The 17,240-nt window shown below is 40.6% G+C and overlaps 1 protein-coding gene across 8 annotated transcripts in view; it reads left to right on the top strand.

Moving 5' to 3' along the window:
- ARMH3 (armadillo like helical domain containing 3) overlaps positions 1-17,240 on the top strand; it is a 181,807-nt gene that overhangs the window by 41,496 nt on the left and 123,071 nt on the right. For all 8 annotated transcript variants that reach the window (XM_025466988.3, XM_049103002.1, XM_049103005.1 and 5 more), the window contains 5 exons: positions 2,116-2,217; positions 6,196-6,254; positions 7,831-7,896; positions 8,749-8,818; positions 10,079-10,139. In XM_025466988.3, the coding sequence (XP_025322773.1) occupies positions 2,116-2,217; positions 6,196-6,254; positions 7,831-7,896; positions 8,749-8,818; positions 10,079-10,139 (358 nt within the window). The remainder of the gene's footprint in view (positions 1-2,115; positions 2,218-6,195; positions 6,255-7,830; positions 7,897-8,748; positions 8,819-10,078; positions 10,140-17,240) is intronic.

Below are 17,240 nucleotides of genomic sequence, written 5' to 3'. Positions count from 1 at the left end.
TGGATTCTTCAGAGAACTGCCTTTCAAACTGCTCATTGTGAACACTTCCACCCACACACTAGATTATGCAATGGCAGGATTTGTGCTTACTTACCTACAACCAGTGAGCTTTTATTTTTTTCTAGTGGGAAGATGGAGTCAGCCCACTTTCAAATGACTATTTCCCTTGACAGAGGCTGCTGGGAAGAATTGTGAAGCCAAAGATCAAGGAATAACTCTTTCTTAGGAAGGAGAATTTAATTTGTGATGGATTTTATTCTATTTTGTCTATTTTGTTCTTTTTCTTCTCTCCTGGTTCATTTCCTTTCTATAGGGATTCTAAACATTATAACCTTGTTTTCAGGTTTTGGTTTTTAATTATGTATAGTGGTACTCAATGGCCCAGTTATGTTTAAAGGTATGTCACTGAAGCCATTATTTTTAAAAGCCAGCAGTTTAGATTTAACATTTGTTCTCAGCTCAGACTTGACATTTGACAACTCAGCCTTGGCATGAGAGGACTTTCTGGTAAACTAAAAATACATATACTTCTATATTTCTACATATTATATAAGACAGTTTTCCAGTTATTGGTGTGTGTGAGTGGGAAAAAAGTTCCACTTACCAGTTAGATGCCTCTAACAAAGGAATGATTATGGGCTGTGACCTTCAAAATAGGCTGGAGTTTGAAATGATAGTTTCAGATAATTAACCCATAGCATGAATTAAGACCTTTTAGTATGACAACATAAAAATATATTGGTCTTTTATTAGTTTTTGGGGGCTGACCTGTGGGAAAACAGTCAAGGATTGGGCATGCTAATGTCTCCTCATAAGGCTTTTTTTTTTTTTTTTTTTTTTTAGATTTTATTTATTTATTCATGAGAGAGAGAGAGAGAGGCAGAGACACAGGCAGAGGGAGAAGCAGGCTCCATGCAGGGAGCCTGATGTGGGACTCCAGGATCACACCCTGGGCTGAAGGCTGACACTAAACTGCTGAGCCACCCAGGGATCTCCATCATAAGGCTTTTTGTCATTCTTGTTGTGTGTTATGAAACCATTATATATAAATGTTTCCCCTTGTTAATAAATATTCTCCACATACATTGTAACAATTCCAGAGGGATCTGTTATGGTTCTGTATACATATTATGAATAATATCCCAAACTCAACTGAGTCTTCTACAGGTAAAAACATAGCAGAAAGCTGTAGATTCTCTAGCTTGTCTGAGCCAACATTAGCCTCCTTTTGCTTCTATATCTTAGTGTAAAAACCGTTAACAAGATACAAGTCTAATTTAAAGTCTTAGGAAGCTTGAAAAATCTACATTAAGACTGTTCTGGGGGCTTCTGGCTGGCTCTGTCAGTGGAGCATGTGATTCTTGATCTCAGGGTTGTGAGTTCAAGCCCCGTGTTGGGTGTAGAGGAGCCCTGGTTTGGCCTTTCATTGTTCATTAGGACTTAGAGAGGCTTAGAGAGTGGGGACAAGACGTAGTTTCTATTGGAAACAGCAAGCAGCTGGGTATATAAAACTCAGTTCCTAGGCTTTCCCAGTCAGTAATGTCCACCAGTTTTCAGTCTGGTAATCTTTTTTAGGTTCCCTTCTGGGGGAAAGGGATTAAGGAGTAGAATTTGAATATAGTTCTGCCTTATTTTTATTTCTATTTCATCTTGGTTATTTCCAGCCCAAAGTCTATCTCTCAAAACTGAGCAAGATTTCTCCTTATTAGGAATGAATTGTCACTTATTTTAAGCAGGAGACTCATCAAAGCAAGGCTCATTTATATTCAATACAGATCTTTCCCTTAGGTACAAATCAGAGTGCCTATAAGAAGGGCCTTGAACACTCTTGGTTTCCTTGAGGCTAGAAGTGGAATCAATAGACCCTTCTTAGGAGGTTAGGAAAAAAGCACTATTCCTGGAGACTGGCTCTTCTTGTCCTTAATCTTGGGAGTAGGAAGGACTCTAGAGGTCTAGGAACAGTAGCTGAAGGTTTTATGGTAAGTGCTTGGTCCTCCCTCTTTTGTAGAAAGTTTATTTAGTGATAACCTGGCCTACTAGCAAATTGGCTATGTAGTAGAAATGTTAGCTGGAATGTGTTATAAGGCTAAGTGCATTTCATCTGTTCTATTCCAGTTATAAGTTCTGTGGAACTCCCACTGGATGCAGATGTACAGACCAGCAATCTCCTGATAACTTTCTTGAAGTATAGCTCAATTGTCATGCAGGACACCAAAGGTAAGGCATGCTACTTTCCGGGCTCAGGAAGTAGGAGGTGTGGCAGGCAGCTACTTAGCTAGAATCAAGAAGTGGCATTAAATACTTTGAAGTTTTGACAGGATGAACCTTCGGGGCCTACATACAGGGTGATGGTCCTGATTACTGGAAAACAGTGATGTCTCACTGCCAGATGGCAATTAGGTGGTGTTGAGAAAACCTGGAGTTGGAGGGGGAGTACTTCAAAAATAGAACAGGAAAAAAAATTGGTCTCTACAAAAACTAGCAAGTCATTTTAGCAGATTTTGGTAAGTAGATGCAAAGTCTTTTGTGTGGGAAGTGGGGGGATTAGCACTCTTCAGGGAATTCCCTTTTGAGGACAAGAACTGGAAGCATCAGCTTGTGGTGAGAATTTGTGGACTGGTGTACCAAGTACAGTAGGAAGAGGTGAGATTGAGAGGGATAGTGTTCCTTAACACTTAAAACAGAAGTGTCAGTACCCATCCAGAGATGCAGAGTGGAAGCTGGAGAGGACTGCTTGTTGGAAAAGTTTTAGTTTATTGTCTCCGGTTTTCTGCTCTTCATTGGGTTATGATCTTCCTGTGATCTTTTAATTGGTGATAGGAAAAGAGAATATTTGTACTATGTGTGAGAAGAGATTGAGAGGAAACCCAGCAGATTCTATCCAGTATATATATCTCGGTCCATTGGGAGCTACAGAGATGATGAACCTCTGAGACTTGGCAAGTGAGATCTGACAGGAGAGGATAGTAAAACTCTTGTGTATCTGTGTTTTCTGAGGCCATTGCTTTTCCTTTATGGAGGAGGATAACCTCTTTCTTTCTCTAGAAATGTCACAGCAACCACAGAAGAGAGATTGCATACATGTGACCTGCAAGTGAACTTGTAGCTTTGCTTGATAGAACACAGTGAATGGAGGCCCTTGGAATTTACCTTTAGCTTTAATGATTATATAAAGCTCTAAAATGGAAGGCAAAATTGAGGGCAGATTAATTATAGTATGAGCAGTCTCAGGCTGTCTCTCTAAGCTCAGGCTGAGTTAGTCCTTTGCCAACAGGGGGCCTAAATATGACAAGGGGCAAGATTAGGTAAGATGAAGAATTAATTTCAATAATGGCTCCTGTGCGTCTGAGGGAGTGGGAAGGGAAGAAAAAAAATGGCTACTGAATAGCTACCTTGGCCCAGCTCTCTTGCGCTGACCTTCTGCATATCCTAACAGGATCTCGTTTTGATTTTAGGAGCAATAGAAGCAACTTTTTCTTGGCTCTGCTCTGTCCCCATACCCCAGATATTATTAGCTTTTTCTTCTTTGTTACGTATTTATCATTTGATACCTATAAAAAGATACTTGTAATATATATAAATATTAAATTATAAAACTTACAGTAAATATAATAAATAACATGAGTTATAAAGTATAATAAGATGAACATGTGAACCTACCACTCAGCTGAAAAAATATTAATGCCATTGAAACTACCTGTGTGTCCCCTACCCAGTTGTTCCTCTTTTCTTCAATCTGCAGAATTTTGTTTGTCATTTCTTTGATTTAGCTCTGCTTTTGAAGCCTTTTTTTTTTTTTTTTTTTTTTTCCTGAGGTTCTGCTGGCTTGGATGTTGTTACCTTGGAGGAGTATCTCCTCAGCTTTAAAATAGACATTAGAGGGATCCCTGGGTGGCGCAGCGGTTTGGCGCCTGCCTTTGGCCCAGGGCGCGATCCTGGAGACCCGGGATCGAATCCCACATCAGGTTCCTGGTGCATGGAGCCTGCTTCTCCCTCTGCCTGTGTCTCTGCCTCTCTCTCTCTCTCTGTGACTATCATAAATAAATAAAAATTAAAAAAAAATTTAAAATAGACATTAGAGGGGCAGCCCGGTGGCTCAGCAGTTTTAGTGCCGCCTTTGGCCCAGATCCTGGAGACCTGGGATCGAGTCCCACGTCAGGCTCCCTGCAGGAGCCTGCCTGCGTCTCTGCCTCTCTCTGTGTGTCTCTCATGAATAAATAAATAAAATCTTAAAAAAAAATAAAAATAAAAATAAAATAGGCATTAGATGGGGGAGCTGGATGGTTCAGTTGGTTAAGCACCTTTGGCTCAGGTCATAATCCTGGGGTCCTGGGATTGAGCCCTGCATGGGGCTCCCTGATCAGCGGGGAGTCTGCTACTCCCTCTCCCTCTGCCTGCTACTTCCTCTGCTTGTGTACTGTCTCTCTCTCTCTCTCTCTCTCTCTCTCTCTCACTCTTTCTCAAATAAACAGATAAAATCTTTAAAAAAATAGACCCTACGCAAAAGTATTTTTAAAAATATACGTATACCTATACATACATTTTAAAGTTGATTCACCAAAATCTTAATTTTATTGTCCTTTTTTTATACTTCTCTTTTTTTCTGTCTTTTTTAAAAAGATTTTATTTATTTGAGAGAGAGTGAGCACAAACAGGGGAGTGGCAAAGGGGGAGAGAGAGAAGCAGACCCCCCCCCCCCCCCCCCGAGGAGGGAGTCCCTGGGAATTTCTGGGATCATGACCTGAGCTGAAGGCTGATGCTTAACCAACTGAGGCACCCAGGCACTCCTGTGCTTTTCTGAATTAAAAAAAGTTAATAATGAAATATGCCTCATTTTTGTATTCAGAAACACTTTTTTTTTTTTTTTTTGAAGTGGAGAGATAGCTGCGGGCTTTTTTTTTTTTATTATTATTTTTTATTATTTTTATTTTTTACAGGAGTTGTTTATCAGCTTTTGGGGAAAGGGAGGATAGTGCCAGAGAAACTCTGTGGCCAGAGGTAGGTAGAAGAGTCTTACGAATCTAGTTTTGGGGCATTTCTCTTCTGGCTGCCTAGAGCACTGATACAACCTCTGGGAAATGTCAGGGAAGTATTATATTATTACTCTGTTTGCACTGTCTGTGAGGAGAGGTGAATGTATTTCTGGACTATAACCCCCTTTATGCCTTCTAATTGTTGGGTTTTAGTTGATTTTATCTTTGAGGAAGTGGCAGGTTAATGTCAGGGTGAGTTCTATTAGCTCCTTTCATAGCACTGTAACCTGTTAATAGATCTTCTCTCAGAATGGACTTCAATTTGGGTCCTGTCAAAGCTAATTTGAAGCATCGTAACCATTTGTCCATTTTGGATATGCTGGTATGACCTTCTTCTTGCCTCCATTTCACCCCTCACCCACAAAGATCCTGGAAAGTAAATAAGCTTTGATAGTTCTGGTAATTGGCAGTGATGGAGTAGCTCTTTCTTGGTCATTTGTGTGAGCTGAGAGCCCCGCTACTGAGGCTACCTTCTTTTTTGATAACTAGAATGTGAGTTCTGGGAGACCAGGGACCTTGGTTCAGTTCAGTGCTATATCTGTAATGCCTAGCACAGTGCCTGCCACATGGTAGGTACTAAGTAAATACTTGTAGAGTGAAAAACTTTGGCAGGAAGAAAAGAAATAAGATGAAGAGTTCACAGCCTTCCTGGTCATAAGTAGTGTGTATAGTACAAGGGAAGACAGAGACTGGACCTTGGTTTTCAGTTAATTTGTTTCAGATTCCACTGCTAGTTTGCTGTGAATAGGTATAAAACCAATCTAGATTTTGTGGGACGTTGCTATAGATGGTTGTGCTTACAGCTGATGGATGGGAAGGGGTGAGGAAGGGACTATTTGGAAGCAAAGGGTTGGTACAGAAGCATGGCTCTGATTTGGGCCATGATAGTAGGAACCAGTATAATAATTAGATTTTCAGGAAGATGATTAGCTATCCTTCAGATTGCCAGAATATTTTAGAAAAAAATCTTCTAAGGAATTCTTTTGCCTAGTAGAAAAGCAAGAATTACTCTAGTAGAACCTTGATTTTCATTCAGGACTTTTGTTGTGAGGGGGAAAGTAGAAATGTTCTTTTTGATGATACACATCTTTATTCTCTATAGAAACATCCAACATGGTTTGGATGATACAGAGAGAAGGGTTTGTTTATTTTTCCTTTACAGATGAGCACCGGCTTCACAGTGGCAAACTCTGTCTGATTATACTTACATGTATTGCAGAGGTAGGTGTCAATAGTCTTCTGATATTAGTTAGTCTCTTACAGAGTGCTATCTTTTTTTCTGTCCTTCATCTCCTGTTCCTAACTTTTAGGTTCCTAAAGCTTGGGAAAGAAAATCTTTCCTCTTTGTATTGTCTGTCTCCTCCCACTAGAATGTAAGCCTGATAGCAAGTATTTTGTTCCTTCACCAGTATATTCTTAGTGTCTAGCACACAGTAGAGGCTCAATGAGTCTGGATGACTGGATGAATTAATAACAAATCATGTTATGATAACTGCAGTGATTTCAAACTGGAAGATCAGAGCTCTTCAGAGTTTTAAATAAGAGATTTAAGCCTCTGTAGGAAAAATAATCTTGCCCTTTTGAAGCTGCTCATGTTGGATCTTTTGCATTTAGCAAAATGAGAAAAGGAGTTCGAGTTTCCTGTGGGGCGTAGTGGGTAGAAAAGTGGAAAGAGGGGAATTGGAAATGGAGTAAAGTTGGGCTTATTGCACTTTGGTGATGGAAAAGAGCCCAAAGGTAAGAATAAGATGTGCTTTATAAGGAGGCTCTTTTGGTTGGATGAATTAGGCCTGAGCTCACCTGGTGGCAACACAGGTGTAAAAAAGAAAAACAAAACAAAACAAAACAAAAACCACAGGGCCCTAAGGGTATTACCTAGGCCCATACCTGAGATTATGGACAGAACTTGAGGCAGTTTAGAGCTAAATTTTTGCTTTAGCTTCCCCCTTTACTATCCCTTACTTTGATCTTTTGTCTTAAAAATAGTAAAGGTGGTCCACATAGAGTAAAGATCTTGCTCAGCCTTTCCCTTTTTATGTTGTGAAAAGATGACCTATTTTTCACCAGGTTATGGGTAGCTGATTATAGAAGAGCTACTTATTAGCAATGGGCCTGCTGTAATTGCTTTTCAAAAACTCTAAGAAAATCTTTAAAGAAGTTGTTTTTCACAAATTGTAACAATTCCTAGTAATTGGAGTCTGTAGGCATGTCAGATCTTCAGAAAAGGTGTTGGGAAAGGGCTGCAGGATGTATATTACCGATCCATGGGTGAGAGGTTTTTGATTTTCCATCAGTCTTCAGCAAAGCCAGAGATAGACAGGGACTTGCCTACTGCCATGCTTCCTGTGTAGCTGTTTTTTCCTGCTGTGCCAATCCCATTCCCGGCAGAGTGCAGACCTTTCTTCTTAATCATGGAGTCTGCACATGTATCCTGCAGCCCTGATGAAACCTTCAAGCTGTCCCAGAGTAGGCTCCTTGGGCAGATGGGAAGGAAGAGAAAATAGGAAAACAGAGTCTTCTCAGCATTTGCCTCAAGTCCTTATGCCTTAATTTTTTATTGTTTGTAATTTGCTGAGAGATTTTTGACCAGTTAGAGACACACTAGGAAATTATACCCAATTAAAATCTCATGGCTTAAGTAGGGTTTGACATTAAGACTCTAGGCTCATCCTATTTGGTCTCCAACTGGTCCTTGAAAGTAGTTCTTAAAATGCAAGGATTTTTAGCAAGTATGATAGATGATAAACTGTTTCCTAAGTATGGCTCTCATTTCTTTTTCTCTATATCTTATTTTAAGGATCAGTATGCCAATGCATTTTTGCATGATGACAATATGAATTTTCGAGTAAACTTACACAGAATGGTAGGTGTGACTTTTGTTTCTTGATTTTTCTTAGAGGAAATTTTTGGTATGTTGGCAGGATTGGGGAGGATGAAATTGATCCTATTTAGAACAAATGTGGGTGGAATGTTGTACTAAAGGGCTTTTGCTTAACTGCTGTTCAGCAGGCCCATGCCTGTTGTTGGGATTTTTTCCGTGTCACAGAGCTCTACTCAAGACAGGATGGAAAGATCCACAACCATATTCCCATGGCAGTAATATTAGAATGTATCAGTAACGTAGATTTCAACTAGGAGATGGGCCTAAACCTTTTGTTTTCAAAATGTAGTATGACCTTTGATTAGTTAAGACCAGATGCTGTTTTATTTATCTGAGAAGCGGGGGAAATAGAATATGAAGATACCAGGGAATTACTTAAAACTTGGAGATATATTTAAAAATACCATGTTGAGATTTATATTTGAACTCACTTTTTTTTTTGCAACTGCTACTGTTGCTGCCTCTACACAGTTACCTTCTTCTTTTCTTTTTATTATTTTTTCAAAGAAAAATACCAGTATACTTCTTTTGTTGTTAGTAATGTCACTTGTATAGATAAAATCAAAGTAAAAGCGACAGCTTTCCCATTGTAGTATGCCCCAGTGCCCTTTGGAGCTGTTGTCTTGCTGTGAATTGTGTTTTTGTCACAGGCCTGCATTGATAACTGAGAAGCATTTAACAAGTCCTCCCTGCCCCACCCTACCCCCATCACTAGAAAAAGAAAGAAAAGGTAGCATCTCTGTAGTAGTGATTTTATTTGCATGAAAAATGTGATGATGAGCCTTTGGATGCCAGTTCAGATGTCTACTAACTTCATTTCTTTTTTGTGTGAAGCCTATGAGACACAGGAAGAAGGCAGCAGACAAGAACCTTCCCTGCCGTCCCTTGGTGTGTGCAGTACTGGGTGAGTCTCATCAAAATTGGCATTTTTCTGAGCCAGTGACAGATTTTCATGATTAGGAGGAGGGATAGATCCTGGTTGATTTGCTTCTCCCTCAGAGAAGGTACTAGTATGTTTCTTCTCTGGTCTAAGAAACCATGTTTATTATTCAGTTTGGTAAAGCAGCTCCAACGAATAGAATGTTCAATTAAAGAGCTCTCTTGGGACACCTGGGTGGCTCAGCAGTTGAGCATCTGCCTTTGGCTCTCAGGGTGTGATCTCAAAGTCCCAGGATCAAGTCCCGCATGGGGCTGTCTGCATGGAGCCTGCTTCTCCTCCCTCTTCCTGTGTCTCTGCCTCTCTCTTTGTGTATCTCATGAATAAATAAATAAAATCTTAAAAAAAAAAAAAGAATTCTCTTGTTTAAAGATAAAGATCTTTCCAGGGACATAAATGGCTAAGTCCAAGCCTGATACATGATTTAAATTTATAAAATATCTTATTCCTGATCAAAATTCCAAATTCTTCATTCCCTTCTTGGTCCAAATTGATGTGTCAGCTTGCCAGGAGGCTTAAAGTTCACGGTTCGGACATACAAAATTTCCTCTGAATAAATTAAGCTGAGATGAGGCTGACAGTAGGGGGTTTTGTCTTAGGTGATTTTGTCTGCCCAGAATTCTTCATTTCCCTCAGGGGAATGATTTGAACTCTTAATCCCATTTCACTTGGATAGTCAGCCCTAGTTCCTAAATCTACTTGATTTTAGAAACAGCAATTAAGACTATATAATAAGCCTCTATTGAGCCAGAGTCCCATAGACCAGTTCAGTCAATATCTGTCAAACAGCATGATCATGAGATGAGATAGAGTGACATAACTTCAGAGTGGAGTCTTTGGTTACATGGATGTGATACATAATTTCTTCTTTGCTTGCCTCATCACTCAGTTCTCAGAATATGATTTCCCTCTGGCATTTTGCATTAGTGTCATGGTACAAATTATCTGTGTAATGAAATCTGTGTATCTAAATTTATTGGTAGGTCAAGGTATACTTCTGGAAGCAGGAGAGTGAGCTAATTTTCTTGTTATTTTACAAGTGGCAGGTGTTGAAAAGTGTTGCAACAAGTACCTTACATAAAATAAATTTCAGTCCATGTGAATAAAGATGTGATTAGTGGTTGCCATTCAGCATGAGTGCAAGGTATACTGAGGTTTCTTTCCAACTCAAAGGCGAGGAATGCATTTCATTCTGATTGACTTCATTGTTCTCCTTTTCCCATTCAGACCTGATGGTAGAGTTTATTGTAACACACATGATGAAGGAGTTTCCTATGGATCTGTATGTGTAAGTACCATGGTTCACTTAATGTGTACAAATCTATTTTATAGAATTGAGTGATAGGAATTTATAGTCACAAGATTCTGTATATACTTCAGGAAAAACTCATTTGTGTTTGGAGAAGTATCAGGGAGCATTTTATGGCCTGGGTTTATACATCTTTGCAGAAGAGGGAAAAAGTAAAATAGATTCTGCACATATCTTTTTTTTTTTTTTTAAGATTTATTTATTTATTTATGATAGACAGAGAGAGAGAGAGAGGCAGAGACACAGGCGGAGGGAGAAGCAGGCTCCATGCAGGGAGCCTGACATGGGACTCGATCCCGGGACTCCAGGATCGCGCCCTGGGCCAAAGGCAGGCGCCAAACCACTGAGCCACCCAGGGATCCCCTGCACATATCTTTATTATCACTTTAGGCACATTACATCAAGAACAGGGCTGATGCACTGAAGTAGTGATTATGGGTGACTGCTGTAATCCAAAGATGTGGAATACCAGCAAGCTACTTAGTCATCCCTGGGCTTTGGTATCAAAGTAGTCAGCAGTATTTAGAAGATAGGGAAAGGCCTGAGAAATAGAGCTTCTTGTCTGTTGTTAGCCTATATTGCCTAGCAGCCTAGTCAGAATTATTCTAGGTAAGCAAATTATATGTATAGTGGCCTGGCTGGGAGATTCCTGCCTCCTGAGGAGATCAGATTATCGAAATTCTTCACAGCCATCATAACTAGAGGCAACTGAAAATCATCGTATTTCAATAAAGTTTAAGCCTTAAGGCTTTTTCTCTCCTTTGCTGTTTCTGCATTCTTATCTTTAATGCCCAAGAAGAGCTGTGCTCCATTAGTGTGATCCCAAATATATATATTACCTTTTTACCTCAGAAAGCATCTGAATTGAGTATGATAACAGAATTGCTACTTCCCCTTTTTTCAGCAAGAGAGCAATTTGGTAAACACCAGTGTCCATGTGCCTCATTCCAGTGGTAGGTCTGAGATCTGGGGAGGTATAAAAGATTTTACTCTGAATAGAGTAGACCTCCAGCTTTTTAGACTGCTTGCAGGTCATGTCATATAGTCTTGGTTTCCTAGATCTGAAATAATAATACAAACTTTACTTTTAGGTAAGTAGGTTGCAGTTTGCATTTTTCTTTTCTTTTTAAAAGATTTTATTTATTTATTTGAGAGAGAGCATGAGTTGGGGAGGTGGGGCAGAGGGAGGGGGACAAGCAGACTCTCCAATGAGCAGGGAACCCAATGGGGGCTTGATCCCAGGACCCTGGGATTGTGACTTTAGCCAAAGGCAGATGCTTAACCAACTGAGCTGCCCAGGCCCTCTGCAAGTTTGCATTTTTCTGTTTGCAGCTTTTTTTTTTTTTCCTGGTGTTTAGAAGTAAGCCTGATTCCTTATTTTATTTATTTATTTTTAAAGATTTTATTTATTTGAGAGAGCGAGAGAGAGAGCTTGAGTGGGGGCTAGGGAGAGGTAGGCTCCCTGCTGAGTGGAGAGCCCCATGTGGGGAGAGGTAGGCTCCCTGCTGAGTAGAGAGCCCCATGTGGGGCTTGATCCCAGAACCCTGGGACCATGACTTAAGCTGAAGGCAGCTGCTTAACCAACTGAGCCACCCAGCCCCTTCCTCCCCCCCCCCCACTTCTTTATTTTAATTCAAATACCATGAAAGCTGCTTTTTTTATAACACCAATTAGATAAGTTTTCAGCTTGTTTTAGGCATATCTCTGAACCTCAGCACTTTAGGGATCAGATTTGTTTTACTACAGACTTTATTTGTAGCTTGGTTATCTTATGTTCTAGTTTTAGGACATGCTATTTACCTTATAGTATATTATTATAGTCTCAGTTTTCTCATTTTCCAGGTATGGAAACTTAGACTCTAGAGATTGAGTTGCTTTGTCTAGGGTTATTCTGTTACTAAGCACCATTGTCTGGACCTGAACTCAGCTTTTCTTATTGTAAATCCGAGGCTGGAGATGCCTGGATGGCTCAGCGGTTGGGTGTCTGCCTTCGGCTCAGGACATGATCCTGGAGTTCCAGGATTGAGTCCCATGTCAGGCTCCTGCATGGAGCCTGCTTCTTCTCCCTCTGCCTATGTCTCAGCCTCTCTGTGTGTCTCTCATGAATAAATAAAATCTTAAAAAAAAAAAAAACAATAAAAATAAGTAAATCCAAGCCTGTTGCCATCCTTTCTCCAGTGTATTAGTTTTCTATTGCTGTGTACAAATGACCCCAAACTGAGTAGTTTATTTATTTTTTTTTAAAGATTTATTTATTTATTTATTTATTTATTTATTTATTTATTTATTTATTTATGATAGACATAGAGAGAGAGAGAGAGGCAGAGACACAGGAGGAGGGAGAAGCAGGCTCCATGCCGGGAGCCCGACGTGGGACTCGATCCCGGGACTCCAGGATCACACCCTGGGCCAAAGGCAGGCGCTAAACCACTGAGCCACCCAGGGATCCCCAAACTGAGTAGTTTAAAACACGTTGTTATCTGACAGTATCTGTGGTTGAGAAATCCAGAAGCAGCTTAGCTGGGTAGTTTTGGCATAGGGTTTCTCACAAGGATTCAGTCAGAGTGTTAGCTGCGGGGTGCCTGGGGGGCTCAGTTGAGCATCCGACTCTTGGTTTCTGCTTAGGTCATGATCTCATGCGTTGTGAGATTGAGCCCTGAGTTGGGCTTTGCACTTAGTGCAGAGTCTGCTTGGGATTCTTTCCCTCTTCCACTCCCTTTCCCTTTGCCCCTCTTCTCATGTGCTTGTGCACAGATGCACTCTCCCTCTCTCAAATAAATAAATAAATCTTAAAAACAAAACAAAAAACAAAACCCAACAGTGTTAGCTGGGCCTATAGGCATCTGAGGCTCTACTCCAGGCTGGAGAATTTTCTTCCAAGTTTACTTACATGTTGTTGGCAAACCTTAGTTCCTTGCCATGTGGGCCTCTTCATAGGGCTGCCCACTGCAGCAGCTAACCTGCTCCAACACAAGTAATCCAAGAGAGAAAGAAGGAAGTGAGAGACCAAGATGGAAGCCATAATGTCTTTTATAATATCTCAAATGACATACCATTTCTCTTGGTCCCATAGACCAACCCTGATACAATGTAGGAAGGGACTACATAAGGATGTAAATGCCAGGAGGTGGGGACCACTGGGGGCCGTCTTGCAGGCTGGCTATCATAGTGGCACACTGAATAAGTTGCATCACCACGATTCAGACTCAAGTCTCTCTGACCACAGTAGTTAAGTACTCTTAACTACTACTGTGATAAGTGACAAAAGAAGGATTTGAACAGTGTGACTAATACTGACTGGGGCATCAGAGGAGATAACAGAGAAGGTTGCATTTGACCTGAGTCATGAAGAAACCGTGGGAGTTTTCTGTATAGAAGAGTGGAGGAGGGACATGCCAAGCAGGGGACCAGCATGTTCAAAGGCTTGGAGGCTTGAAAGTGTGGCATGTTCGGAAAGTAGAAAGTAATTTGGTATGATTAGAGTGTACGGTGCATGGAAGAAGCATAGGAGAGTAGATTAAGTGGTGGATGCTAAACAGTTGAAGGTGGGATGACATGATAAGATGGTGTGAAGTTCAGCATGTCGAGTTACAGGTATGTGGCTGACTACTCAGACCCTCACATGACAGCCAATGAACCTGATTGACATAAATATTTTAACTACCCCCCCCCCCCCCCCCCGCCCAATTACTACCGTTTTTGGTATTGCCTTGCTTTCTCAGTTGCTTTTTCCACCTGCTCCTCAATTGAATGTCCTGAGGTTAGGGAAGATGGAAAAGATAATGAAGCATCAAGCTGACAGAGGCTGAACAGAGGTCCCAACCTCAGGCTGAATACACTTTCAAATTCCTTACTACCAGTGGGAATATATCCAGATCTCCCCACCCCCTCCTCCAACCCTCTTCCCAGATTTTGGCTTTTGGAGCATCAAGTCCTTTTTAGGTGAATTGCTCTACTCCCAGCTGGGCATCAGGCCAGGTTGTTTCTCTCACTTCTCATTATGTACTGCTTTACAGCAGCATACCGCAGAATGAGAAATTGAAAGCAAAATGAATTTCTGCCATTTCAGATAAGTTTATAATCCTTCTGGTGAAATATGAAGAAATAGGGAGTGTGGAAAGACTTAATACTCAAAACCAGAATCTGGGTCAGCAATGAAACAATTTCACATCAGTTTATAAATGCTGTAGGTAAAGTAATAATGAGAAAAAGTGCTTATACCAAAGAGAGAGAGAGAAGGAGAGATGGAGCAATAAGAGGTGAGGAAACTTAACCAGTTAATTTCACTCCTCATTGTGTTTCTTGATTCTCGCTGCCACTCCCACTGCTGCCACAGGAGTTAGGAGTGAGGAGAATTTCAGAGGCTATTTCCCTGAAGAGAGTAAACTCTCTTTCTCAGTAAGAGATTCCCAAACCTGGAAGTAGGCACCGGAAGAAAGTAGAGACTTGAGTAGACCCCTCAAGAAGACTTCAGGTTATGGGACGCCTGGGTGGCTCAGTGGTTGGGCATCTGCCTTTGGCTCAGGGCGTGATCCTGGAGTCCTGGGATTGAGTCCCACATTGGGCTCCCTGCATGAAGCCTGCTTCTCCCTCTGCCTGTGTTTCTGCCTCTCTCTCTCTCTCTCTGCGAAATAAATAAATAAATAAATAATAATAAATAAATAAATAAATAAATTCTTTAAAAGAAAAAAAAGAAGACTTCAGGTTAAAGCAGAACAATCTCATGTTGAAATAGGAAACCACTATGTGCATAAAAAACCCAAAGAAGCAATACATCTGGAGTAATTCAGCCAGTATGTATTTTTTTAAATATATTTTATTTATTTATTTTTAAAGATTTAATTTATTTATTCATGAGAGAGAGAGAGAGAGAGAGAGAGAGAGAGGCAGAGACAGGGGCAGAGGGAGAAACAGGCTCCGTGCTGGGAGCCTGATGTGGGACTTGATCCGGGGTCTCCAGGATCATGCCCTGGGCTAATGGTGGCGCTAAACCACTGAGCCACCTGGGCTGCCTGTCAGTGTGTATTTTTAAGATTGTAGCAATTGTTAAAGTTTTTATTCTAGCTCAGTAAATAGTATAAGTTATTGAGACCACCAGGCTGGGTGGCTGCAGAGGCAAAAACAGAGCTTTAGAACAGTGTCAGAGTGAGTATTGATAGCCTTTGAACCAGAGGGTGGTGGCAGCAGGGGAAGAAGCACGGGTAGGGTTTCCTTGCTGCTCCACAGGGGCTAAGGGCTGGGCTGGCATTTTCAGTCGAGCTGCAACAAACCTGTCGGTACCAGGTACCTAATGACTATCAATTTAATGAAGAAGTTGATAGAGGAATTTACATATTCCTAAATTAAATCATGGCTTGAACTAGGACATCTTGTAGCTAGTGACAACTGCATCAAAGAGAAGATCACACCACAATATCTAAAAATCAACAATTGAGGGGCACCTGCATGGCTCAGTGGTTGAGCATCTGCTTTTGGCTTAGGTCATGGTCCCAGGGTTCTGGATCGAGTCCCACATCGGGCTCCCCGAGGGGAGCCTGTTTCTCCCTCTACCTGTGTTGTGTCTCTGCCTCTCTCTTTGTGTCTCTCATGAATAAATAAATAAAATCTTTAAAAAATGTTTTTAAATAAAAATCAACAATTGATTTGAAAACTATTAGGGTGATTTATACTATAATTTATGTCATTTGGTAAGCAGTTTTGATACAGTTTAGTTTATTAAGAGAATAAAAGAGTTATTTAAATTTTTGATGTATGTATTGATTTCTGTATTTATATTTCTCTATGGTTTGTAAAATATTTTTAATATCACTCCTGAGGATACTGAAGTCTTTTAAGAGAGACATATTATAGGGGCACCTGGCTGGCTCAGTTGGTAGATCTCAGGGTCATGAGTTCAAGTCCCACATTGGGTGTGGAACCTCCTTAAATAGATAAAAAAGAGAGAGAAAGAGAGATCTGTTATATAGTACTTTTATAATTCTGATCTGAAGGCCTCCTACAAGACCACTTAGAGCTATAAGGAGTGGGAAGAACAGAGATCTAAATCATGGGGCAAGTTGAATAGGCTGGTAAGATAGCAGTGCAAGCCCATTACTGGGAATATTTTGAAAACTTCCAGGATGTCAATTTACAAATTTAGTTGATTTCATTTGTGTCATTATGTTGTTAGGCACTTTAATTTAATTCTTCTAGGTGTGTTTTTGGCTCCTGTTCCACAGAGGGAGGATTGTAGTGTTTTTTCATTTTGGTTTGATTTTTTTGCCCTCCTCTTTTCCCCCTCTGCTAGGAAGCCTAAGAAGAAATTAGCTACCTCTACTTTCACTTGATTCCATGACCTGTCAGATTGATTCCATGACGTGTCTGCTGTAGGATCTTAGGTTACTCTTGGTCTCAGAATAAAACCATAGAAACTACGAGAGTCCAAAAGTACTCTTTAGTTGAAGCTGCCTTTCAGCTGAATTGCGTTTGGGAAATAGTAGGTGGAGAGGAGCCACTTTGTGCCCTGCACTTTTTGCCTTGCTTTATTTTGTATCTTCTATTTCAGTTTTCTCTGCCCATTCTTTTATTTTTTTTATTTTTTATGATAGTCACACACACACAGAGAGAGAGGCAGAGGCATAGGCAGAGGGAGAAGCAGGCTCCATGCACCGGGAGCCCGACGTGGGATTCGATCCCAGGTCTCCAGGATCGCGCCCTGGGCCAAAGGCAGGCGCTAAACCGCTGCGCCACCCAGGGATCCCATCTGCCCATTCTTTCATGTCAAAACAGTTTCAAGAGGAAAGCCTCTTTCATTTGCCTGAAACTAGCAGGTTATCTGGGTCTAGTTTCCAGGAACTTGACAGTTTAGTTCTAATTAAGTGCTAGATGTTTATTTAATTTTTTTGAAAAATTTTAAAAGTTTTTTATTTGTTCAAGCAATCTCCACACCCAACATGGCGCTTGAACTCACAGCCCCAAGATCAAGAATTGTACACTCTTCCAACTAAGCCAGCCAGGTACCCCAAGTGCTAGATCTTTAGTTGGTAAACAGTATTTGTTGAATGAATGAATGAATGAATGAATGAATGAATGAAGATTTAA

This window comes from Canis lupus, chromosome 28 (genome assembly GCF_003254725.2).
Source record: "Canis lupus dingo isolate Sandy chromosome 28, ASM325472v2, whole genome shotgun sequence".
In the NCBI taxonomy this organism is placed as follows: domain Eukaryota; kingdom Metazoa; phylum Chordata; class Mammalia; order Carnivora; family Canidae; genus Canis; species Canis lupus.
The sequence above is the reverse complement of the archived record's forward strand: the minus strand, read 5'-3'. Positions and strand labels throughout refer to the sequence as shown.